This window comes from Notolepis coatsorum (assembly GCF_963971535.1).
Source record: "Notolepis coatsorum genome assembly, chromosome: 14".
NCBI lineage: Eukaryota > Metazoa > Chordata > Actinopteri > Aulopiformes > Paralepididae > Notolepis > Notolepis coatsorum.
Window position 1 is genome coordinate 115,213,420 of NC_140178.1, and position 27,952 is coordinate 115,241,371.

The window sequence follows — 27,952 nt, forward strand, 5'->3', positions numbered from 1 at the left end:
TTGATTGGTGCATTCCCCGCCACACGCTTTTGGAGCAAGTATCAATTCCAGCACGCACCTGTCATAGTTTTTGATTAGCGCCCCAGAGGCTTTTTATACTGGGACTTCCCTTCAATCGATGTCGGGTCGTTTTGAATACTTCTGTTTCTGCATGTTGTTCCCTGTTGCTGTGCCTCGTCTACTCTCTCTCCAGGACATCTGTGGATTGCCGCTGGTGAAGACCTTGTCCCCCCGTTTTGAGCTGTGCCTCGTTTACCCGCTTTACTCTTGCGCTTTGGTGAGTTTGAACCAAACCCCTTTTTTGGACTATTCTGTTTTGTGTGTTTTGAAGAACACTGAAGAGTTCTATTTTTGCTTACACTTGACTCAGCTAAGTTGTGTGTTAAAGGAGACACTGAAGATGATCATTTTGCTTGCACTGGACTCAGCTGGGGTGTGTGTTTAGAAGAGACACTGAAGATTATCGTTTTTGTTTTGCACTGACCCTCAGCTAAATTGTGTGTTGTGGTGAACACTGAAGATATCGTTTTGTTTGTTCTGGACTCAGCTAACGGAGGAGGAGACCGCACTGCCTCTGTGTGATGTGGACTGTTATTGATCTCTCTCTCTCTCTCTTTTCCACCTCGAGTTGAAGCTGGGAGTATCTGCAGAGCCGCTTCGGCGTCAACACCGTTTCCCCACCTCGAACACCAAGAGGATCTGCAGAGCCGCAGATAACTCTGCTGAAGGCAGTCTCCCTTTGTTTCAAGATTGTTACTTGCTCCTTTTTGACTCTGAAAATAAATACGCCCTAGTATTTGGCTAACTCTGAACTACCTGTCTGTGCCGTGCGTTTGAGGTCGGTTTCAAACCCTAACATTACGACCCGACCATGACGACCTCAGCCGACACAGACAGGGTCAGGGCAGCGTTGGCGGTCCAGATCGAGTTGGTCAACGACCACACCCAACAGTTGGGTGCGGCTGCGGCTGCTTTACAGGACCTCCGGGCCGAGGTCCAGCTTATTCTGGATGCCATTGACACTCTGGCCACCCAGCAGACTACCCAGGGGTATCAGCAGGCTGTTGTTCTGCACCAGCTACAGGCTCTCAGTACAGCATTAAACACTCTGCTTTTAACCCCACCTGTCCCAGGAGTCTCAGCCAGATCACCACCCGCGGCAGACCTCGCACCTCGGGAGCCCCGTCTCTCCGAACCACGTCTGTTCGAGGGTAACTTCGAGGATTGTGCCACATTCATCATGCAGTGTGAGTTGGTCTTCCTTCATCAACCCAGCCGTTTTTCGTCAGAGGGAGCCCGAGTAGCCTAAATGACTAACCTGCTCACGGGCCGAGCAGCACAGTGGGTCACTGCTTCCTGGGCTATGAGGGCCGATTTTTGTTTCTCCTACCCAGACTTCGTGGCAGAGCTCTGAAGGGTTTTCCACCACCCAGCTCGTGGCCAGGACCCAGGAGCTCGGTTGGGCACCTTCCGGCAGGACAGTGGCAGTGTCAGAGACTACGCGCTGGAGTTCAGACTGGCCGCAACGGAGAGCGGTTGGAACGATCAAGCGCTTCGTCTCACCTTCCTGAGGGGGCTCAACGACGCAGTAAGGGACCAGCTCGCGACCCAAGAGGAGCCCGATTCTCTCGAGGGCCTGATCAGCCTCGCTATCCGCATCGACGGACGCCTCCGGGAGAGAAGGCATGAGCGAGCACGACTAGGACCCCCAGACGTTCCCCAGACCCCCCGTCCTCGGGACCGTTCTGCTGACCGTCTTGCCCCCTCCGTGACTGGTGGGTTTTTTCCCTCCCGGGCTGTGACCGAGGAGGATCCCATGCAGCTGGGACGCACCCGCCTTAGCCCGGCCGAACGGGAGTCCAGGCTCAGGTCCGGCCTTTGCCTCTACTGCGACCGGGATGGACACCGTGTCTCCAATTGCCCTACCCGGCCAAGAAGTCCAGGCTCGCCGGGACCCCGGGAGATCCTGGTGAGCCGTTTTTCCTGTTCCCCCACCCGTGCACCACCTAACCGTCTGACGAGCGTCACCCTAGCCTGGGCGGACCAGCGGGCGACGGTGGGTGCACTCATTGACTCTGGTGCTGATGGGAGTTTCCTGGACGTTGAGTTTGCCACCCGGGCCAACATTCCACTTGAGGACCTCGAGAGGCCCTTGGAGGTCTTCGCGCTGGATCATCGCCGCCTGGCTGACATCACTCAACGCACCTGTCCTGTCCTCCTCACCGTGGCTGGTAACCACGTTGAGAGACTCCAGTTTTTCATTACCAGATCCCCTCTTGTCCCGGTAGTCCTGGGTCGGCCCTGGCTCGCGCTGCATGAGCCCCACATCGCCTGGTCCTCCGGCACTATCAGGGGGTGGAGCCCCTCCTGTCATGCCCAGTGTCTTCAAGCGCCATCCAGTCCTTCGCCCCGGGGTTCCCCTTTTGTCCCCGTCTCCAGCCCCCTCACTGGGCCCCTGCCTCCGTCTCCGGTCCCCCTCACCGGGTCCCCATCTCCAGCCTCCCCCTCCGGGCCTCTGTCTCTGTCCCCCTCTCCGGTGCCCCTGATCACCGGCTTCCTTCGGTCCCATCCGGGCTAGCCGGGGTCAATTGGGTCGCCGGGTGGCTCCCGTGGAGGGGGGGGTACTGTGAGGATTGGTTCATTCCCCGCCACACGCTCCGCTCCTTTAAGGTACTGTGTTGATTGGTGCATTCCCCGCCACACGCTCCGCTCCTTTAAGGTACTGTGTTGATTGGTGCATTCCCCGCCACACGCTTTTGGAGCAAGTATCAATTCCAGCACGCACCTGTCATAGTTTTTGATTAGCGCCCCAGAGGCTTTTTATACTGGGACTTCCCTTCAATCGATGTCGGGTCGTTTTGAATACTTCTGTTTCTGCCTGTTGTTCCCCGTTGCTGTGCCTCGTCTACTCTCCCTCCAGGACATCTGTGGATTGCCGCTGGTGAAGACCTTGTCCCCCCGTTTTGAGCTGTGCCTCGTTTACCCGCTTTACTCTTGCGCTTTGGTGAGTTTGAACCAAACCCCTTTTTTGGACTATTCTGTTTTGTGTGTTTTGAAGAACACTGAAGAGTTCTATTTTTGCTTACACTTGACTCAGCTAAGTTGTGTGTTAAAGGAGACACTGAAGATGATCATTTTGCTTGCACTGGACTCAGCTGGGGTGTGTGTTTAGAAGAGACACTGAAGATTATCGTTTTTGTTTTGCACTGACCCTCAGCTAAATTGTGTGTTGTGGTGAACACTGACGATATCGTTTTGTTTGTTCTGGACTCAGCTAAGGGAGGAGGAGACCGCACTGCCTCTGTGTGATGTGGACTGTTATTGATCTCTCTCTCTCTCTCTCTTTTCCACCTCGAGTTGAAGCTGGGAGTATCTGCAGAGCCGCTTCGGCGTCAACACCGTTTCCCCACCTCGAACACCAAGAGGATCTGCAGAGCCGCAGATAACTCTGCTGAAGGCAGTCTCCCTTTGTTTCAAGATTGTTACTTGCTCTTTTTTGACTCTGAAAATAAATACGCCCTAGTATTTGGCTAACTCTGAACTACCTGTCTGTGCCGTGCGTTTGAGGTCGGTTTCAAATCCTAACATTAGGATGAAAGGCCACAACACAGGTTGGTCCACCACGTTGATGAAGGCCTTTCGCTGGCAAGGCCAGAAGAAGCAATGACCGGAGCCATATTTTTCCTCTAAAAATAGTGAGAGAGAAAACAAAGATATATTGTCAACGCATCTCCTTTTCTCCAATAACGTAGCTCCTTTCCAATAACTATTTCGGCACTAAACTAAAGTGGTTTATACAGGCACTTTACGGTGGTGAAAATAGGGAAGGAGCTGTTGGTGTGGCCACGACCCCGCTTATGTAGAGGAGCGGATGTGGGTGTGGCCAGGCGGATGGGTGTGTGCATGTGGAGAAAAATTATTCATTATTAGATTGGATAAAGGGATAGTTCCAAGAGAGCAGAGTGTAAGCTATACGATAATATAACTATAACTATAAATATAGACTAAACTATAAACTATAACTTATAAACTAAAACTATAAACTAAAACTACAAACTATAAACTATAAACTAAAACTATAAACTATAAACAAAAACTATAAACTAAACATAATACACAATGTATATTGTATCTATACAAACTATAACTATAAACTATAACTATAAATATAGACTATATATAAACTATAAACTATACAATATACACTAAACTAAAACTATAAACTATTGTATATATACAAACTATAACTATAAATATAAACTGTAACTATAAACAAAATTAACTATAAATAAACGATAAAATGTTAACTATAAACTATAAACTAAAACTATAAACTATATTAGACTAAATAAAAGCAATGCAAAGTGCAGACATAGAAAGAGTAGTAAAATAGTGTAATAGTGCAGTACAATAAAATAGTTCTCATCTGCAGTACAACAATCACAGTGTGGATGTAATCTGGAGTCCAAGCAGCAGAGTGTATTAACCTCTTGAGCCCTAGCCGTATTTTCTGAAAATCCGCCTAAAAATACATACCTAAGTAAATGGAAGATTGCTCCACTTCTACAAGGGTTATGTGCATGTTCTTGGTATCTAGGGACATCTATGGATCTCAGGGAATGTATTCCCAGTGTCAGAAATATTGTGTCTGTTACTAGGCTTAAGTAAATTGTGATGAAACAAAGGAGAATATTAATTGTGATTTTTCTTTGCATCTTTGACAGTGAATAACACCATGCTAAAAATGACCAGACAGGGAAAACTGCCACTGAGCTCGTTCAGCACCTTCTCGAGATCACGTATACAAAAGATCTAAGCAAATGAATAAAGGGAAGATGATTAAACAGAAGGTTTTGTAGATACAGTACTGAATTGTGCCATCCGGACACTTGCAATTTGAAATATTATTATAGAATATAGAATCCTGGGCGGCTGAGTGGCACAGTGGGCAAGGCGCTTGCCACTAACGCAGGATAAGTGTTAAATAGCTCTACATTCCAGCAGCTGTCACGGATATAGTGTCTGGTCAGTAACATGGGTCTCCCAGTCCCTCCGCTCTGCAGTAAAACAAACAAATAATTTCTGGTATCCCTTCCCACTTTATCTAATCAGGAGAGAGAAGCCTACTGTAGATTTTTTTATTTTTTTTATTTCAAGAAATCTTGCCAAGCCAAATAAGCTTACTTTAGATTCGATTATTTTACTTGTTTCAATGACATAAATCTTTTTAAAACTAGTTTTTATTTCTTATTTCTGTCAGACCATTTTTGCAGTGTGCAGTTCTCTCTCCTGATTGGACATCTCTCTTTCTCTCTCTAGGCTCCTTCCAGTCGCTCTATCCTGCGCTCTATCAATACACCTCACCTCCTTACCTCCCAAACTCTCCTCCCCCTCCTCTCAGACCAACCCCAGCCTCCCCCCCTCCGTCTCCACGCCTCTCTCCCCCTCCTCTCAGACCAACCCCAGCATCCCCCCCTCCCTATCCACTCCTCTCTCCTCCCCTTCTCAGACCAACCCTCCCCTCCCTCCCTCCCTATCCACTCCTCTCTCCTCCCCTTCTCAGACCAACCCTCCCCTCCCCCCCTCCCTATCCACTCCTCTCTCCTCCCCTTCTCAGACCAACCCTCCCCTCCCTCCCTCCCTATCCACTCCTCTCTCCTCCCCTTCTCAGACCAACCCTCCCCTCCCTCCCTCCCTATCCACTCCTTTCTCCTCCCCTTCTCAGACCAACCCTCCCCTCCCTCCCTCCCTATCCACTCCTTTCTCCTCCCCTTCTCAGACCAACCCTCCCCTCCCCCCCTCCCTATCCACTCCTCTCTCCTCCCCTTCTCAAACCAACCCGAGCCTCCCCCCCTCCCTATCCACTCCTCTCTACTTCTCCTCTCAGACCAACCCGAGCCTCCCCCCCTCCCTATCCACTCCTCTCTCCTTCTCCTCTCAGACCAACCCGAGCCCCCCCCCCTCCCTCTCCACTCCTCTCTCCTCCTCCTCTCAGACCAACCCGAGCCTCCCCCCCTCCCTCTCCACTCCTCTCTCTTTCTCCTCTCAGACCAACCCGAGCCTCCCCCCCTCCCTCTCCACTCCTCTCTCCTTCTCCTCTCAGACCAACCCGAGCCTCCCCCCCTCCCTCTCCACTCCTCTCTCCTTCTCCTCTCAGACCAACCCGAGCCTCCCCCCCTCCCTATCCACTCCTCTCTCCTTCTCCTCTCAGACCAACCCGAGCCTCCCCCCCTCCCTCTCCACTCCTCTCTCCTCCTCCTCCTCGCTCCCCCTCCACCTCCTCTCTCACCCGGGCTTGGAGAGGAGCAGTGGAGGAGGCAGTGGAGAGTCCTGCTTCTCTGAGAGACGTCGAGGAGTCGTGGAGAGGAGAAGCTCTCTCCTCCCCTCCTGCTCCTCCTCCTCCTCAGCAGTGGGTCTCGTGGAGCGGAGACGCTCTCTCCTCCCCTCCTGCTCCTCCTCCTCCTCAGCAGTGGGTCTCGTGGAGCGGAGAAGCTCTCTCCTCCCCTCCTGCTCCTCCTCCTCCTCAGCAGTGGGTCTCTCCTAACCAGCCCGTGTTCTCCCTGGCTAATGTGTTCTCCCTGGCCATGAGTGTCACCCAGTCCCTCCTGTCCCCCCACGGGGCCCTCCTGCCCCCCCACGGGGCCCAGAACCAGGGCTTTCACCACCCAATGATGCTTCCTCCCCTCTCCACAGCTCAGCTCGCCAGGTTTCAGCAGGAGCTCCAAGCCCCTCCCCCCTCCGCAGGCCCGCTCCACGGGTTACAAATGCAGACCCCTTTCTCCCCTCCAGCCCCCACGGCCTCCCGCTCCCCCCCGGCCCGCCAGACCCTCCAGACCCTCCAGCGCGCCCCCTCTCGCTCCCTGTACCCGCTCTCTCCAAAGCCCCAGATCGACTCCCGCGCTCCCCCGTCTGGCTGCGCTCCCGCCTCCCCCCCCTCCCGGCACCGGCTGCCTCACCAGCAGCAGGGAGCGCCAACAACAACAACAACAACAACAACACCGTTGTCGCTGAATCAGGAGCCACCCCAGGTATGAACAACACAACACGCTATAGTTCTGACAAAGACTTTCGTTTTGTTTTGAGACCACATATGCATCGGGCAAAAATGGGGCTAGTTTTGCATAACACGCCTGACGATTGCATACCCAAAGTAATTCGCGATTTATTATACTTTATACTTATAGCACATGCATGAGTCTGGTCTCTTTTGAAAGGAAACATTCTGAACTTTCTTCCACAACAAAGACGAATCACTAATGAAATAGAGTTACAGAGGTTTCAACACACTGAAGTAAAGGTTTTGTGTACTCACATTTCTGTTTACTTGTTGCCAGATGCCTGTTTTTGAATTCCAGCTGAGAGGTAGGAGCTGGAAAACATAACAGTTCCATAGCATGAAGTCCTGTCTAGTACAGTCCAAAGTTGATAACAATCCCACGGAAAATGAGTGTTCTACAAAGGTTTCTGTAATGTGTGTACCGGCGTTAATTCGGCATGGTTATCCAAAATGGCCGTCCGCTTCCATTGATTCCGAAGCTCTAGTCAAAACAAAGGACTTCGCTGGCTTCTTCTACCCCTTTCTCGTTGCAATCAGCCCTTGCATGGGATAGCCCTGGCTCCAGAATTTCATTGGCTACAAAGGTGGTCAATCTTTTTCACCATTAGAGGTGACTCGTCCGAATGGCTTGTCAAATGACGCTCGTCGGATGTTTCGTCTTGTAATCAGCGGATGATTGGCAGTTCTGGAGCGTCGGGAGTCTGGGGTGGTCATCTGACATAAAAAGACGCTCGCCTGACATATCATGTAACTCAAGAACCGAGGCACGGATTTGGTCGAGTGAGGTGGCATTCGAATGGCAACAAATAGATCTTTCGAACGGTAATTTATATATTCGGAAAAATGCAGCCCTGAGCCGCTAGACGCTCGCAAAGTGCTGTAACGGCAGTACCCCACCTGTTAACACATTGACTGCCGTTCACGTAGATCTACGTTTCTGTCACGGTATTTCTTTTATTATCTATTGCCATTCATAATTCAGCGAAGCACCTTGTGCATACTGTTCTGAGTGTGTCTGAGCTGGCAGACGGTATTATACCGCCCTCTAATGCCTTCGGCCAGTAATGCACCCCGTTAGAAACGGGTTGGTTTCTTTTCTCTACCGATCTGCAGCATGGGGGCAGGTCCTAAACACTTGTAGGGATGCTTTGTACTACTGACCCCGCTCGCCCGTTGAAGAGCAATGTCCTTCAACGTCGGAGGCACGATCGCTGTGGATAACTGGAATGGCGATGAGATTATTGGATTCTTTTTTTTCATTACTTCAGAGACCAGGTAAGGACACCATATATGAAAGCTTGCGTTGATCTGATATTTATTTCTACTGCGATTTAAGCTATCTGTGTTATAGCTGTTTGGTTGTTTTCCGTTGGGTTGCAGGAGGGGGGGGGGGGGGGGGGGGCGCCGGTCTAAATCACATTGCATGCGTGCACAACAAAGGATAATAGTGATGATCTAGCGTTGATTTCAGGAAGATCCGATAATCAGGCGAAAATTGAAATGTTTATTGAATTACACAAAAACGCTGTTTTCGTGTCTTTTCCCTGGAATTGCTCAGAAGCGGCTGGACTATATATATATTTATATATGTTCATATTCAAAACGGTATAAAACGGAAATGTACTGATGAAAAAATTATCTGTTTTTTGCACGTTGACCAGAAGCAGCTCAATGAGACTCGACGGCATTATTAGACCCATAGCTATACTATAAAATATAGGTTTAGGTCTACAAAGTACAACTATGTTTACATGGGTTTAAGGAACTGCACGGAAGTGGTCACTTCCCGGAAGGGGCGTGGCACTCAATGTGTTAAGAGGTTAAAAGTAAGGAAATCATTGGACGAAAAGAAGAAAAAAACATTTTCCGGCATCATAAAGTCAGAGCCTCATTCATTGTCTATGGAGCAGCCCCAGATTTGAGATCTCTGTGATGTCATCGGTTGGAGGGTTCTCTCTCTGACTTCTAGCTTCAGGAGAGAGTGGTGCATGTCACAGGAAGAACATAGTGACTGAACTGTCCTGGGGCACAGGAAGAACATAGTGACTGAACTGTCCTCAGGAAGAACATAGTGACTGAACTGTCCTGGGACACAGGAAGAACATACTGGCTGAACTGTCCTGGGGCACAGGAAGAACATACTGGCTGAACTGTCCTGGGGCACAGGAAGAACATACTGACTGAACTGTCCTGGGGCACAGGAAGAACATACTGACTGAACTGTCCTGGGGCACAGGAAGAACATACTGACTGAACTGTCCTGAGACACAGGAAGAACATACATACATACGGGGATATTTTCAACGACCGGGGTTTCTGTAGCTATCAAGATATACATAACAAATTTAACCTCACCAGCTCCACTTATTATTTCTATCTACAGTTATTAGCAACTTTGAAGGCTCATGGAGTCCCATTAAAGATACCACTTGAGCACCACAGATATCATAAATTCTTTTATGAAAGGGAGACATCGAGAGGCTTTGTCTCTGACTTTTATCGTCACTTACTTACGTCTTCGTATGAAGTCCTTCCCCTAGACTCAGTTTGGAGGAAGGATATACCAGACTTGGAAGTAGATTTTGATTGGGCTGAAGTCTGGGCGAACGTTCGGCTATCGTCACGCAACCCGGATCATCAACAGATTAATCTTAATTTTATTCATAGGACTTACCTGACTCCTATACGATTGAACCGAATGGGGCTTAAACAAGACTCTCGATGCTCCTTATGTCTAAAGGGTGATATCGGTACATTTATGCATATGTATTGGGAATGCCCCCCTGTTAAAATATTCTGGGAAGAAGTAACCACGCAATTATCAGAATTTTTATTTCTGACCATACCTGTACTTCCTTCTGTATTGTTGCTGAATAATGTCTCTCAGTTATCACACTCTGTACATGTAAAGAGGCTAATCTTGTCCGGTCTTACGGCTGCCAAAAAGCTAATAGCATCACGTTGGATTCAACCGGATAAAATGTGCCTGAAGGTATGGATTCTCACCTATCTTGATGTGATTTATTTAGAGATATCTACCGCACGAATCCTAGGTGTTAATGAAGCCAGCATAGCAATTTGGTCAGATGTGGTGGAGAAGATAAAGCATAGCATATGAATTTGTAATCCTTGGTTTTAAACTAAATAATGGTTGGATTGTGGATTGACTTTCTGAGCGAAAGGCCCCAGGCGGTCAGGGTGGGGGGTCAGACCTCCAACACCATCACCCTGAGCATCGGGTCCCCCCAGGGCTGTACTCACTGCTGTACTCACTATACACACACGACTGTGTGGCCAAGTTCAGCTCCAACTCCATAGTGAAGTTTGCGGACGACACAGTGGTGGTGGGGCTGATCTCGGACAATGACGAGAAGGCCTACCGGGAGGAGGTTGAGGTACTGGAGCGCTGGTGCCAGGACAACAGCCTGCTCCTGAACATTGGTAAAACCAAGGAGCTGATCGTGGATTATAGGAGAGGACAGCAGGAGACACACACACCACTGAGGATAAACGGGGCTACCGTGGACAGGGTGAGCAGCTTTAAGTACCTTGGGGTCCACATCTCAGAGGATCTGACATGGTCAACACACATAGACTCAGTCGTAAAAAAAGGCGGAGCAGCGCCTCTACCACCTGAGACAGTTAAGGAAGTTCAGAGTATCTGGGAAGATACTCCAGTCCTTCTACTCCGGAGCTGTAGAGAGCATCTTGACTGGAAACATCACTGCCTGGTATGGAAACAGCACGGCACAGGACAAGAAGGCCCTACAGAGAGTGGTGCGCTCAGCCGAGCGTACCACGGGTATTGCACTACCACCCCTGCAGGTTCTATACAACAAGAGGTGCAAATCCAGAGCCTGCAGAATAATGAAAGACCCACACCACCCCAACAACAGCCTGTTCAGGCTGCTGAGGTCAGGCAGACGCCTGCGAACCCCAGCTACTAGGACAGAGAGGCTTCGGCTCAGCTTCTTCCCCCAGGCCATCAGAGCCCTGAACACTGAACTCTACACACACAAGCACACATGAGCACACACACGATACACACACTGTACACGCTCACACACTAGCAGCCACTTTAACATGAGCAAGCACACACTCATGCTGCACACGCCCACACTTATGGCCACTAAGGAAAGGTCACTTTAAAAATAGTATAGTATAACCTGAGACTGTATAAAATAGCAATGTACAGAAAGACACAGTGCCTCATCCGTAGCTAACAGTGTATGCACTACCACAGGACCTAGCATGTCCTCCATGCTCTGTAAATAACTTATGTACAAATACCGATATGCCCTACTATGTTACTGTTTATTGCACAATGTTGTTTTATTGGATTCTATTATATGTTGTTACTACTGTATTGCACATCGTTGCGGGCAAGACCACCCGCATTTCATTGTATACTTGTATGCCGTGACAAATAAAACTCTTGACTTGACTTGACAAGGGGGGTCCTGAGGGGGGGGTGGGGGGGTAGGAGAAAGAAAGGGTGAAGAAGAGCGAGCAAGAGCATATGTATGTATTGTATTGTATTGTAATTATATATCTTGTAATCTACATTTATATTGATTCAAATACTGGACTGTCATAGTCCTGTGATTTATTGTGGATTTTTACTGTTAATGTTTGTGTGTCTAGTTTTATGTCATGTCAAAAATTGAAAAAAAAATTGTTCAAAAAGAAAAAAGGAAGAACATACTCACTGAACTATCCTGAGACACAGGAAGAACATACTGACTGAACTGTCCTGAGACACAGGAAGAACATACTGACTGAACTGTCCTGAGACACAGGAAGAACATACTCACTGAACTGTCCTGAGACACAGGAAGAACATACTCACTGAACTGTCCTGGAGCACAGGAAGAACATACTGACTGAACTGTCCTGAGACACAGGAAGAACATACTCACTGAACTGTCCTGGGGCACAGGAAGAACATACTCACTGAACTGTCCTGGGGCACAGGAAGAACATATTGACTGAACTGTCCTGGGGCACAGGAAGAACATACTCACTGAACTGTCCTGGGGCACAGGAAGAACATACTGACTGAACTATCCTGAGACACAGGAAGAACATACTGACTGAACTGTCCTGAGACACAGGAAGAACATACTGACTGAACTGTCCTGAGACACAGGAAGAACATACTCACTGAACTGTCCTGAGACACAGGAAGAACATACTCACTGAACTGTCCTGGGGCACAGGAAGAACATAGTGACTGAACTGTCCTGGGGCACAGGAAGAACATACTGACTGAACTGTCCTGAGACACAGGAAGAACATACTCACTGAACTGTCCTGGGGCACAGGAAGAACATACTCACTGAACTGTCCTGGGGCACAGGAAGAACATAGTGACTGAACTGTCCTGGGGCACAGGAAGAACATACTGACTGAACTGTCCTGAGACACAGGAAGAACATACTCACTGAACTGTCCTGGGGCACAGGAAGAACATACTCACTGAACTGTCCTGGGGCACAGGAAGAACATAGTGACTGAACTGTCCTGGGGCACAGGAAGAACATACTCACTGAACTGTCCTGGGGCACAGGAAGAACATACTGACTGAACTGTCCTGGGGCACAGGAAGAACATACTGGCTGAACTGTCCTGGGGCACAGGAAGAACATACTGACTGAACTGTCCTGGGGCACAGGAAGAACATAGTGACTGAACTGTCCTGGGGCACAGGAAGAACATACTCACTGAACTGTCCTGGGGCACAGGAAGAACATAGTGACTGAACTGTCCTGGGGCACAGGAAGAACATACTCACTGAACTGTCCTGGGGCACAGGAAGAACATAGTGACTGAACTGTCCTGGGGCACAGGAAGAACATAGTGACTGAACTGTCCTGGGGCACAGGAAGAACATATTGACTGAACTGTCCTGGGGCACAGGAAGAACATAGTGACTGAACTGTCCTGGGGCACAGGAAGAACATACTCACTGAACTGTCCTGGGGCACAGGAAGAACATAGTGACTGAACTGTCCTGGGGCACAGGAAGAACATAGTGACTGAACTGTCCTGGGGCACAGGAAGAACATACTGACTGAACTGTCCTGGGGCACAGGAAGAACATACTGACTGAACTGTCCTGGGGCACAGGAAGAACATAGTGACTGAACTGTCCTGGGGCACAGGAAGAACATAGTGACTGAACTGTCCTGAGACACAGGAAGAACATACTACATATCTCTCTCTCTCTCTCTCTCTCTCTCTCTCTCTCTCTCTCTCTCTCTCTCTCTCTCTCTCTCTCTCTCTCTTCTGTATTTCAGATCAGCCTGGCTGACCAGGGACCTCCTGCCTCCTCCTTACAAGGTGGGGCTCCACTTTCACTGCTCCTGTCTGCAGCCATTGTACACCCTGGACGTTTGAATAGGTTTATATAGATATGAATGAATTAATTGTATTTCTGGTCATTCCAACACGGCCCCTCCATTACAGGATTATTCTTTCTATCTCTCTCTGTCTCTATCTTTCTCTATCTCTCTGTCTCTATTTTTCTCTCTCTCTATCTTTCTATCTATCTGTCTGTCTCTTTATCGCTGATGAAGTGAATGAACATGGATTAGATGTTTGTTCATAAAGTACAACTTTAGGACAAAACACAGGGATATAAATCACACTGGAGACTATCAAGGCCCAGAAATAGTCATTACCTCTTAGTTTTAGGTCACACAGATTCATAAGTTAATATTAAATGTCCAGGTAGGTTAGATTCATGAGTTAATATTAATATTCTATTTGCATATTCTTGGTATCTAGGGACATCTATCGACCTCATGGAATGTATTCCCAGTGTCAGAAATATTGTGTCTATTACTAGGCTTGCTTAAATTGTGATGAAACAAAGGAGAATATGAATTATGATTTTTCTTTGCATCTTTGACAGTGAATAACACCATGCTAATAATGACCAAACATTATAAACTGCCACTGATCTCGTTCAGTACCTTCTTGAGATCACGTGTACAAACAATCTAAGGAAATTAATAAAGGGAAGATGATTAAACAGAAGGTTCTGTAGATACAGTACTGAATTCTCCCATACGGACCAATGCAATTTGAAATATTATTATAGAATATAGAATAGCAGGCTTATAAATTACCTTATTATAGCCAATTCGCACATTTATATATATATATATATATATATATATATATATATATATATATATATATATATATATATATATATATATATATATTAGTGCTGTCAAACGATTAAAATATTTAACTCGATTAATCGCATGAGTGTCCATAGTTAACTCGCGATTAATCGCAAATTAATCGCATTTTTATTTTAAATTGTTTTTTTTACCTTAAAGGGGAACTATCTTATAAATGGCCTTTTTGAGTGTTTAGCATTGTTTCCTAGCTATGTGAACTTATATTAATATGATCTATGTCTCAAAATTCTCATATTGGCGCATTCTTCCAATTCTCCTCTCACAATATTCACCCTCACTGAACTGAGTCATTTGAAAATGTGATGATTTGAGACACCGCTGCATGTTAATGTTGAGATACAAGATGAGCTGCACACAGTGGTTGGAGCCCAGGCTCAAAACGGCTTAAGATCTTGAGGTAGAAAAATGCTGTTTTTGAGGACTTGATTAGAAATACAAAACAATGAATAAAAAAAATATATATATTACAGAGGTGTTCCATAGACTCACAGGAATTGTGTAAAAGTGCCCAAATAGTGAAAGAAATAGTAAAATAGTTCCCCTTTAAACAGATCTTTTTCAAGTTCCAAGTTTTAATACTCTTATCAACATGCGAGTCAACAAATGCTTGCTTTGTGCAGCCATTTAACACAAAAGGATGACTCTCATGCATTGCAAATTTGCATCAAATTCAAAACAGAGTGATGCACAAAATAACTTAAAAGAAAATAATAATTTAAAACAATGAATAAAGTGTGCATGAAATAATAGGGGAAAGAAAACGTTAGGAACTTGTTACATTCACACACACAAGGGCTGATTAATCACACACCCCCCTCTCTCCCTCACACACACACTCTCCCAACTCTTTTTCTCTTTTGCCCCTTCCTCATCTCTCTCACCCCCATCTCACACACACACACACACACACACACACACACACACACACACACACACACACACACACACACTTCAGAAACAAACATAGTATCAATGAGAGCATCAATAATACACCTGAGTGAAGTCTAGTAATAAAAAAAAAAAAAAAAAAAAAATTAGTTAATCTTGAGTTAAAAAAATTAGTGGCATTAATAGAATCAGGAGTTAACGCGATATTAACGCGATATATTTGACAGCCTTAATATATATATATATATATATATATATACATATATTATCTTTCAAATGCCCGAGTTCAATTTGGATTTAGTATCACCAGGCGTGAGAACAGAAAATGAAATCTACTGTAAATACAGTAGCTTTTTTATTTTGATTAGGGTGCAACCGTTTTGAAACTAATTTCAGATACAAATTTTGCTACATGCTAACAATAGGGAAGATACCTTTCAATATTTGTCATAAACGTTACCTTTTGTGGTAGAATTATCCCGAATAATAGCAGTTATTGAAATAATTCATAAAGTACTATGAACCTTGAACCCCATAGAATCTTAAGGGAAGTGTAGTTTTCAAAAGATTCAACGCAGAACCAGACCTGTGGAAGTCCGCTACAAAATGGCAGCAAAAAAACTACAATTCCCATTCCCCCGGTTTTACAAAATGGTCGCCTCTCGCGGATTATATAGACATTCCAAAGAGGAAAATCTATCTATATAAAACTTTAACCTATTCCTAAACTAACGTATTGATGATAATATACATTCTAAATGCTGTTGTGACATGTTTATGATGTTTATACTAGTGCTATCAGGCGATTTTTTTTATCTAATTAATTACAGGATTTGTAATTAATTAATCAATCTAATTAATCGCATTTTAATCGCATAACCATTTTAGGCCTGATATTTTATATTCTATAATCATATTTCAAATTGCATGTGTCCGGATGGCAGAATTCATTACTGTATCTACAAAACCTTCTGTTTAATCATCTTCCCTTTATTCATTTGCTTAGATTTTTCAGGTCTGGTACATTTTTGCATGGTGTTATTCACAGTAAAAAAAAATAAAAAAAAAATAAATTAATTGATATTCTCATTTGGTTCATTACAATTTACTCAAGCCTAGTAACAGACACAGTATTTCTGACACTGGGAATACATTCCCTGAGATCCATAGATGTCCCTAGAATCAGATACTACTGTAAGAACATGCAAATGGACCATTTAAAAAAAAATTGTAAATGTGTATTCTACGTTCTTATGGAATGAATGAGATTTAAAAAAAATAATAATAATAAAGAATGTATATAAAAAAAAATTTTTTTTAAATTAATTTTTAATTTTTTTATTTCATTTTCATAACGCGATAATTTGCTGTGTAATTAATTAATCTAATTAACGCGATAAACTGACAGCCCTAGTTTATACTTGAATACGTTCGGGACCGGTACCGGAAGAGGTTAACCCTGTGTCGTGTGGCAGTGAAAGGGTTGACCCGCTGTATTGTCGCAGTGACAGGGTTAACCATTTGGTAGAGTGGTAGTGAAAGGGTTAACCCTTTGTCGTGTGGCAGTGAAAGGGTTAACCCGCTGTATTGTCACAGTGAAAGGGTTAACCATTTGGTAGTGTGGTAGTGAAAGGGTTAACCCTTTGTCGTGTGGCAGTGAAACGGTCAATAGAAACAGTGAACAGTGAGTACCAGGATGTGCCGCTCTAATGCGTCTCTCTCTCCACAGAGAGTAAAACACCAGCTGTCACAGTGGGGCGTTTCCAGGTCACGCCCAGCAGGGATATCCCCGCCTCCACTCCTCTAAGCCCCTCCCCCCACCCTCCAGAGGCCCACCCACACCTCATGGCCACTCCCACTGTGCGCTGTCCAGGTTGGTTAGATTCATGAGTTAATATTAAATGCACAGGTAGGTTAGATTCATGAGTTAATATTAAATGTCCAGGTATAGGTTAGATTCACAAGTTAATATTAAATGTCCAGGTAGTAGTAGTAGTAGTGTGGTAGTGAAAGGGTTAACCGTCTGTAGTGTGGTAGTGAAAGGCTAACCTTCTGTAGTGTGGCAGTGAATGGGTTAACCTGCTGTTGTGTCGCAGTGAAAGGGTTCTGTATCGTTAGTGGCTTAGCTTGGCTTCGCCTTCTGCACTATCTCGCGTACGTGCACGCGTACTGAATAAACCACAAATGTACCTCTAATACCAGTATTAGTCTGACCACACCCCTCATCAGCTTACCTTCATAAGCAGGTGTGTGGTCACCTGCTCTCCTCCTTCTCGCTTTCACCACAAGGAAGAGGTGCCTCGGTAGATCCCCACACTTGACACCATGATGGAAGAAATTGGATTAGGAACAGCTTGGGAAACAAGGATACGTTGACATCATATCTTTATTTTCTCTCTCACTATTTTCGAGAAAATACGGCGATATTGTCTTCGTACTGGAGTGTCTAGAAGATGATGATCATTCTACAAACCCTCCACCGGTTTTCGTATTGGGAGCACGCCGCTGCATGCTTCTCAACTGCAGTTCCTTGCTGTGTTTGTTGGGGTGAAACCAGACCTGGAACGCACCGCTCCTCACAACAGCGGCATGTCCGACAGTTCAGGCCACAGCTGAACTGTCGGACATGCCGCTGTTGTGAGGAGCGGTGCGTTCCAGGTTGGGTGAGTAGTGTTTGCTGGCGGGCTCCACTTGTCTGTTAGTGCTATGGGGGCTACTAGACGAAGTTTATGGAAACCGGCCCCAGGCTAGGGTCCTTTGTTTAGCCGTCTAGGCGACAGAAGGCCTTGGTCTGGCGACCATTATAGTTTTAACTAGTGGGCCGCGACCATTGACACTGGTGATCCCTGTGTGTTCTGGACGAGTGGATTCTCTCTGTCACCGTGTTAAGACCCCATCTTTCATATCCAAATGAGAGTATTCCTTCACGAGGGGATATGTGCATGTAATGTGCGATAGCGGCAGATTCATGTTCAAAGTCAGCTATACAGGCCAGTTGGTACTGTGCTGATTCCGCCGGACGTGTTATTGTCACCGTTGTGAAGCGGTGTTGACGTCTTGTTTTCCCTTTTCTCTTAAAAAGTGAGGAGGGTTCAGAACGGCGGCCTGTCTGGGTGAGTGTTATGTCATTGTTTACATGTTCATAGCTTACGGTTAGCCGGTCGGTGGCCTGGCGCGGGGTGGCTTGGCTTCTCGCGCGCCGCCGGGAGCTCGCTCCTGATCGCGTGCGTCGTAGATCGGCGTCTCGCGAGCGGAAGCGATAGCACCCGAACGGCTGGAGCAGCCGTTAGCTTGATGCTATTCTGTTGAACGTGCTTTGATTTTTAACATGTTTTACACTTTTGACCACGACGTCATCCTTGACAGGGGATGTTCGTCAACCCTGCCCGAGCCTAGACGGGGATTGCGTCAACAAAGAGGACTGTAGCGACTGGTGGAGCGGCGACGCTGCCCGGATCGAACAACACGGGACGCTTGTGACTGCACTTCGCTGATCTGCGTTCCGGGCAGGTACGGGGTTGGCCAGACCCTCATAACACGTCTTCTGGTTTTACCTTGCTAAATGTATTGTGAATGACGGTGTTTTTTCCCAAAACGTGTGTTGTTGCAATGCATTTGAGATACGTTGCGGGTTGTGTGTGAGCTGTTTTTGTCACTGGCAGTAGCTTCTCCGTGCAGGTCGTGATGTATTGATCTGGTTGTTGTGTGAGAAACATCATGGTGTTTATGTGTACCGTGTACTCACTACTAAGGCAACTAACCTATGAAGCTATGCTTGGTGACGAGTGAGTAAAAGAATGTTCTTTCTCAGACTGTAATGACAATGGACAGTGAGTTCACACATTAACAGGTTTTCCTGTTTTAACTGGCCGTATTGAGGGTGAAATAGGAGGATTGTGTTTTTCCCCCCCCGGTTCCCTGGGGACTTTATCACCTCCTATCAGACATGTTGTGCATTAAGTGTGTCTTTTGTGTGGTAGGGATACGATGTAACTCTCAGCTTGATTGCTGAGGTTGTGCTAAATCTGCTGGAGAAACTTATTTCCTAAAGGGAAATTGGTTTGGTTGCTGTCGTGTGCTTAGCAAGGCCTGTGGTCGATACTAATCAAGAATGATGTATTCTCTCATTGTGATGATGATGGGTTGTGTGTGTCATGTGACCTACAACTGGGTTGTACTGGCCACAGAAGCACATGTGTATGTTGGACCGGGGTTCTTAGAGCCCTCTCTATTCTGTGTTTTTCCTTAGTAAAAATCAGATAGCAGGTTAGCTCGTGCGCTGTGTGGAGCTGTGAAACGCTTCATAGAGCTGACTATGACTGTGTCATATTCTCTTTTTGTCGTTACGTCGTATCATGGGTGTGGGGTCGTAAAGGGGTGAACTGGTAACCTTTCCTCTCCCCATTGTTCTGTCGGTCAGGGGTACACCCCCTGTCCTTCAAGGTTCCCGTCACGTGGCGGTTCGGCACGTTACGGGGGGGGGGGGGGGGGGGGGGGAGGGAGTTCCTGGTCCCACGGCCTGGTATATTGGGCGTGTGCACCGCAGGAATTCCCCCGCCATAGAGTACGTCACCGTGCGCGTCTCTGTTGGTAGGACTTCCGTGTGCTGTTCAGGTCCATGTGATGGATCTGTTTTCAGGGGGGGTGGTCAGGGCTCCTCCTCACCAAGCGCCTACTCAGGCCTTCTGTGAGTTCGGACTCCTTCTTCCATGTGATCCATGTGAGGAAGCCTCCATCAGAGTACAGAGCCTTCCTCCTCAGATTGTCAAAGTGAGTGGACCCTCTAGAAGGGTCCTTTTCTATTGTATGTATATTCGATTCAATTCGTTTATTGAGTGTGTATGGGTTCGGTGCCTCTTCCCCGGAGGCCCTAAAACCAGTTTTTTACATGGCTCAAGGTGCAATATATTCTTTTCAATCTGTACAGCTCGCGTGGGAAGTCTCTCTGGGGATCCCCGTCTCTTTCCTATGGGAGGGTGGTGGGATGTAAAAATGTGAACATTTTTTACCCCGGCTGTGTAGACTGGGATACATACTGTTGATGCTTCCTTCTTTCTATTCCAGAAGTGTTGGAGTTAGGGAGTGTCACACCCCTCTTGTCGTTCCCCTGGGCGCCTTGGGGATTCAATGGCAGGTCTAAATAGCCTGTTCATTGATGGGGGTGTGTCCCGACGCACGTATAGTGCTAGCTCGCTGTAAACAGGCGATTGACTGGCACGCCTTAGTTGCTTGTGGTTGAAACAGCGTTTTTATAAAGCAACTGAGATGGGGGTTTTTCCTCTTCCGGCGACCACATCCCATGACCTGGGTGGGTTGTCGACGGATCCTCGTTCATGTCTGGGGGATGATGACGGGATGGATCTGAACATATGTAGTGGGGTCTCACGCCCTTGGGGTGGGCCACCAGGCGCGGTTCGTCCCGACGTCTGGGTGGCGCCTTCTTTTCATGTTAAGATCAACACGCATATCTGCCCTTTTCCTGGGGCATGTCGGCGTGGTTAGGGCACGGGACTGGTTCTGGTCACGCTGGTCCAGATCAGTTGAACCCGTTGTCCGCCGGGGATGCAGATCTGCTGTTCTGGTACCCTGAGGGACTTGGGCTTTTTTCAGGGGGAAAAATGCCAGGTCGGTCTGGGTGTCACAGGGTTAAGCGCTATGGAGACCCTGGTTGGGTATGTTTTTACTCAGCACTGTCGTCATGGCTTACAGCCATGCCATTCTGTACGCGCTCGATCTCGTCGGATCTCGGCCGCTACACAGGTTGGTCCTGGTTAGTACTTGGTTGGGAGACCGCCGGGGAATACCAGGTACGGTGTGCTTAGGGGCTGGTTCTCCATTGTTTTTCGCTCCTCTCTCACGCATGGCGAAGAGGGGCCTGTGGGGGTGGTTTTTTGACCTCCTCTGGTGACCCTGTGCTTCCCGTACCGCCAGGCCCGGTCCGAAGTGATGTTTGCGACCCGTAGGCCTGGGTTAACCCTTTTTGGAAACTGAAACACTTGTACTGCGGTATAGCCGGTGTATACCCGCAGGTGTGTTTTGGAGTTTTTTCTTGAGGGGTTATAGGAACAACCACCGCATTGGGTAACACCGAGGTGGTTGGTTCCCTGGTGTGTTGGAGCAGTGTCAACTCCCGGGTTCACCGGTTGAGGGTGCCCCTGCACGTTCATGACGTCTGCCAATCGTGTCAGCCTTCTCTGCCTCGACCCCTCTGGGTGGGGGTTGTTAAATGGAGGCTTGGTCATGCAACACCGCCAGCTTACGCTCCTTCCGCCGGGGCGGCTGTGTTCAGCTGTCCCCTCTGGCGCCTGTCTCGTCCGCAGTCTCCAGGCTAGGGTTAACAGCCTGTTGCCTGGTTTTTCCCCGGTGCGCTGCCTGCTTCCGTTGGTTAACCTTTTTTGTGTGCTTACGGCCATGCTGACTGCCTATTCTGCAGGGTCAGTGTGCCAGGCGGTGTACTATTGGGGGGACGGGGCCCGCTCGGCTTACTGGCCTGGTTGGTTCCGCCTGGGAATACCAGGTGCAGTAACTGAGGGGCCTTTGTCCGAATACGCTGGCGATGTGGGGGGCGGGGCACTACGTGCCCACCTGGTGGGGTCTTGATGCTGGCATCATGGACTTCTCCGGGCCCCCATTCCAGGGAGTCCAGTCCTTTTGGTGGGTCTGGGTCTTCCTTCGTGCTCCGCTGCTACGGCCTTGCCACGGGGTTGGGTTTGCCCTTGACCCCGTGATTCTGGGGGCAGTAACGAGGTTGTTCCTCCGTTCGTTCCCGGGTGGCATGCGGGTTGTGCGTGTGTGTAGTCGTGGGTCAAGCCACGGTCTGCTCACCCTGTGCGTTGAGTTGCTTGAGTGCCTCTTCGCACGGTCGGGTCCGTCGCCCTCCCGTGACGTCCCTAATAGGGGGGCTACCCTCCATTAGGGGGGGTCGGGGGGGCTCGGCCCTCCCTGTTCTGATGGTTTTGGGGGGCTGTCAGCGGGGTGTATTTGTCAGCCAAGTGGCTCCGCTTGGCCTCCCTTGTGCAGAAGGCGAAGCCAAGCTAAGCCACTAACGATACAGAACGTTAGGTTATGACTATAACCAAGTTCTGTTAGTTAGGGGCGATGCTTGGCTTCGGACGGCCGCTGCAGCCCTTGACCTCACCTTGTGGTGAAAGCTTGGGAAGGAGGAGAGCAGGTGACCACACACCTGCTTATGAAGGTAAGCTGATGAGGGGTGTGGTCAGACTAATACTGGTATTAGAGGTACATTTGTGGTTTATTCAGTACGCGTGCACGTACGCGAGATAGTGCAGAAGGCGAAGCCAAGCATCGCCCCTAACTAACAGAACTTGGTTATAGTCATAACCTAACGTTAACCTTCTGTAGTGTGGCAGTGAAAGGGTAAACCTGCTGTATTGACACAGTGAAAGGGTTAACCTGCTGTTGTGTGGCAGTGAAAGGGTTAACCTTCTGTAGTGTGGCAGTGAAACGGTCAATAGAAACAGTGAAAACAGTCAGAGTACCAGGATGTGCCGCTCTAATGCGTCTCTCTCTCCACAGAGAGTAAAACACCAGCTGTCACAGTGGGGCGTTTCCAGGTCACGCCCAGCAGGGATATCCCCGCCTCCACTCCTCTAAGCCCCTCCTCCCACCCTCCAGAAGCCCACCCACACCTCATGGCCACTCCCACTGCGCGCTCCCCTCCTCCCTCCTTTAGGGACAGCCAACCAGAGAGCAGCACGGAGGAGGAGGAGGGGGAGGAGGAGGAGGAGGAGGAGGGCGACGACGACGACGATGACGAATCGGAGAACAGCATCAGCACGCTGTCAGTCTCCCCGTCCAATCAGATTTCAGCAGGGTCCCTCGGTCACCATGACAACTCCCTCCTTTACTCGTATGAAGATTCCAAAAAGAGAGAGGGGGCGGGAGGGGGAGAGGAGAGGAGCGATAAGGAGGAGGAGGAGGAGAGAGGGAAGAGAGGAACAGCTGGAGACGCAGGAGAGTGGGAGGGGGAGGAGGGCGAGAGGAAGAGGAGAGTGAGGAGGCTGAGCGTCAGCTTGTGGGAGGGGTCTGCTGGCAGCCCTGGGGCGAGTGGCGCCGGGCTCAGCCAATCGTGGGTGAACTACACTCGTTCCGCCTCCTACGTGAGCTCGGACGAATCGGAGGGCGACGACGAGGTGACGTGTGAGGAGATGCAGGAGTTGCAGGACAGGTATGTCATTGGTGGAGTCGCCCGGCTTAGCGTTCAATCACACAACGTTGTCGACCCTCGTCAACTCGTGAAGTTGTACATTTATCACGTGACCAAGTTGTTTAACTGAGTTCGGCTGAGTTAGTTAGGTCAGAAAGTCAGGACCAATCAGATGGAAGGCAGCAGATTCAGCAGATTATTCAACCTTTCTTTCTTGATGCAGGTGGTTTGAGTGATTTCTAGGAATCAACATCATATTACTGATGAATCAACATCATATTACTGATGAATCAACATCATATTACTGATGAATCAACATCATATTACTGATGAATCAACATCATATTACTGATTAATCAACATCATATTACTGATGAATCCCAGCAGGTCAACATCATATTACTGATGATGTCTCATGAGACTCTGTGTTCATAAAAACGTATATTTGCACCACAAAAGGTGAGAGGTCAGTGAAACGTCACAACTCCTAAACTCTGGTATCATGGAGTTTATCACTAGTATTTACCACTTGGTAGTTTATCACTGGTATTTACCACTTGGTAGTTTATCACTGGTATTTACCACTTGGTAGTTTATCACTGGTATTTACTACTTGGTAGTTTAACACTGGTATTTACCACTTGGTAGTTTAACACTGGTATTTACCACTTGGTAGTGTCGTATATTCTAAGTCAATACATTAGATTAATCACAGTGCATACAGGTTTTGCTAACCGGATGGAAGAAGGAGAATGATAGAATGGTTCCTCTCATCTGACTCCCAAAATAGCCAGTAGAGAATAAAACTGTGCAGCCAGACAAAGGAACTATAGTTCAACTCAAAGGGTTTATTTGCCTCGGGGCTCAGAGTGAATTAAAAGATTGTTTACATACAGGGATCATGTCATAGTACATCAAACATGTTGTACAAAAGGATTGATAAGGTTTGCACATCAAACCCAGTCTGTACATAAAACAGTAGTCATGTTTATCAAATGAAGAGAGAATAGACTGAGCATTTCACATGAGTAAACCTGGTCAACAGATAGGGATCTGTACATGTTACTCTAACCAACAATGGGTCCTTTATTTTACTCACATGAAACGGCTAACAGCATTCTCTGGTGGAGAGGCGGAGGCCAGAACCCCTGGGGTTTCGTGGGGTATCTGTCTGGCCTAATTATACAATGAGTTCTCATCTTTATATACTCAAAATGATGCCACAAGTTGACTTGATCCATAGCCAATCAGTTATTTCTATATATTTAGTGTTCTGTTCCAATTGGTTCTTGATTCTAAAAACAGGCGTTTCTTCTGTTTCTTGGGTTCCAATCAGGTTTGTCTTCTGGGGGCGGTACGCCCCCTGTCTTCTTCTTTGGGGTCTGGTCTGTGGCCCCAGGGGGGCCATGGCCCCCTCCTTTGGGCTGGTTTTCTCAGTTGGACAGAGGGGTATTCCCATAAACTTTTACAAAGTATTTCCAGTGTATATGAATTACACTCTTCCAGTATTATCACAGTTTTACTCTTTTGTTTACCATTTGATACCAAATTGCATAATCAGGTGACATTCTAAATTACATTTAAATCCTTTTATCTAATAAGTCAGTTTAATTAATATGATCTTGTTTGTGCTGGTCTGCCCTCGTTCAGACCAGCTGTCCTCTTGGCCCCTAGGGGGGTGTGAGGTACATTAACATAAAGTCAACTCGAGGTTCCCACTCTGCGCGTGGGAAGATCTAATCCTTCTAGTCATATGTACTTAAGGCATTATTTGTATTTAACCATTATTACAGATATTTGCAGTTTTCAGTGATGATGTAACAGTGTGTTTTGTCTCTAATCTATAATTGTTTCATTTAGCCTTCTGCTTTTTGGTGCAACTGTCACCCCCTATGGAAAGGTGTTGTTTGTTCTATAGATTAGCCATTGCTTGAGTGGGGGTTGAGTGACTGTTCCTTCTGTTTTAAGTAGTTAAGTACATCTGTTAGTGTGGGGGTTGAAATGACTGTTCCTGTAACACCAGTATCACTCCTTACTTAGCACTGAAAACCCACTCTGCTGTTGAAAAGGTACACCTGGCTTTTTGCATTATGGTTTTCTAATTATACACACATATTTGTTATGAAATGCCAGTCAAGGATACCACAGTAGTTTAACACTGGTATTTACCACTTAGTATTTAACACTGGTATTTTCTGGTGGTAAACTCGAGGACCGGCTGAATGCACCATACGTGTCTTGTAGAAAACATGCACATAGTTGGGTCACATGTCATAATGTTCCCCATGTTCTCCATCTCAAACATCTCATCTTCAACACAATATACCTACTGTGGTAAATAGTATATATAGTCTGGTCAGAAAACTCATCCTAGCTTCATAAAATCCACTTATAGCTCCTATATATAACTGTTTTGAGTTTTTGGACGTGTGTGAGATTATGTGCAAAATAAATCAGCATTATTTTTTTTGGTGAAGTGCACCTTTAAATACAGCTCAGAGTAATGATCTAGCTCATTATGACATCACAACTCATAGGGCGATAATCTCAGTGTTGCAGTATGCCTTTGTTATGGGTACAAAACTAAGATATTGGTTGTTGTTAAAGCCCATTAGCCCGCTAGGTCTTGTGTAACTGATTCAGTTCAGGAGAGAAACAACATAAACTGGCTTTAACCGCCCCAACCACCCCACCCCACCCCCGCAGACATCTGTCAGAGATACACACGCTCCAGGCCAATCAGAAGAGAGAGATTGAGGAGCTGTATGAGAGGATGGGGAAAGTCCCGCCCCCTGGGATCGTCTCCCCGGCGGCCATGCTGAACACCCGACAGCGCAGGTTGTCCGTGACCAGCAACTACCCCCCCTACCGACGACAGAGGCTGGATATACTGCCCCCTACAGGTAGGGAGGATACACTGCAGCATCATATAATATAATTAAATGATTTATTTATTTATTTATTCATTATTTACTTTGTTGAATTCTCAAATATGATTGGTCACTGAAGGCATTGCTGATAAAGAGCAATGCTGATATACATTTAAGAATAAGTAGATAACTGTTATTTTAAATGATCTCTACTGTAGATATTACTGTTATTTTAAATGATCTACTGTAAATAACTTATTTTAAAAGGGTCTACTGTAGATAACTGTTATTTATAAATATTCTCTACTGTATATAACTGTTATTTATAAATGAACTACTGTAGATATTACTGTTATTTATAAATGGTCTCTACTATAGATATTACTGTTATTTATAAATGGTCTCTACTGTAAATAACTGTTATTTATAAATGGGCTTTGCTGTAGATAACTTATTTATAAATGGTCTCTACTGTAAATAACTGTTATTTATAAATGTTCTCTACTGTAAATAACTGTTATTTATAAATGATATCTACTGTAAATAATTGTTATTTATAAATGGTCTCTACTGTAAATAACTGTTATTTATAAATGGTCTCTATATAGCTGTTATTTATAAATGGTCTCTACTGTAAATAACTGTTATTTATAAATTAACTACTGTAGATATGACTGTTATTTAAAATGATCTACTGTAGATAGCTGTTATTTAAAATGATCTACTGTAGATAGCTGTTATTTATAAATGGTCTCTACTGTATATAACTGTTATTTATAAATGAACTACTGTAGATATTACTGTTATTTAAAATGATCTACTGTAGATATTACTGTTATTTATAAATGGTCTCTACTGTATATAACTTATTTATAAATGAACTACTGTAGATATGACTGTTATTTAAAATGATCTACTGTAGATAGCTGTTATTTATAAATGGTCTCTACTGTAAATAACGTAAGGTTATCCTATAACCCTATAGTTATATGAATACTGGCTGAGCGTCTCGCTCTGCCTACCGAGATATATCATTATCTCCAGCACCTAGTGTGCTCTGGGAAACAAAACAAATGCACCCACTTGCACGTGACCATGCCACTCCCATGCGTGCCTCTATATTACGCCGGAAGTGGTCACGCCTCACCCTTCCCAGTTCGAATTCCATACGCGGAAAACATCCAAGGGACCTCCGGGCGCTGAAGAGCGAGACGCTCAGCCAGTATTCATATAACTAGGGTTATAGGATAACCTTACATTATATTATCATACTGGCAATCGCGTCTCACTCTGCCTACTGAGATAAAGGGCAGAGCGGATGCGTGGCCACGTCAAATGCACCCCCTGAGGGCCCGTAAGCCCCAGCCAGGGAGGAGGGGAGTCCTGTCCGCGTGTAGCCATTTTCCAACGCGTCCGCGTTTCCGGGTTCCCGTTTTGCGCTCTGATTGGCCGCTGACCTACGCTAGTACGCCCCCCTCGCTATGAGCGTAGCAGGAGACGGACGCTGAAATCGAACAGCTGTTAGCGCGATAGCCGCCGTTCTCAAAACCTAACAATGCCCGATCTAAACTGGTTCTCTCTTTGTATACCTTTGTCCTCACAAGTATTCTGCCAGGGAACTTATGGACACAACAATAGTAATAAGTAATAACATTCTGCAATGTTAAATAACGTTTATCCATTCAACTAGCGGTACTAGGTAGCTAGCCTAGCCGCAATGCTATGGTCGATCCCATTCACGTTAGCATGTAAGCTA

At 46.6% G+C, this 27,952-nt stretch overlaps 1 protein-coding gene across 1 annotated transcript in view; it reads left to right on the top strand.

Moving 5' to 3' along the window:
* LOC311240728 (serine/threonine-protein kinase WNK4-like) overlaps positions 1-27,952 on the top strand; it is a gene marked incomplete at its 5' end in the record, with an annotated part of 152,523 nt that overhangs the window by 104,598 nt on the left and 19,973 nt on the right. The window contains 7 exons of the mRNA XM_084329301.1: positions 5,320-5,440; positions 6,212-7,028; positions 13,357-13,399; positions 16,889-17,032; positions 22,696-23,001; positions 23,134-23,347; positions 26,033-26,229. Coding sequence (XP_084185427.1) covers positions 5,320-5,440; positions 6,212-7,028; positions 13,357-13,399; positions 16,889-17,032; positions 22,696-23,001; positions 23,134-23,347; positions 26,033-26,229 — 1,842 coding nt within the window. The remainder of the gene's footprint in view (positions 1-5,319; positions 5,441-6,211; positions 7,029-13,356; positions 13,400-16,888; positions 17,033-22,695; positions 23,002-23,133; positions 23,348-26,032; positions 26,230-27,952) is intronic.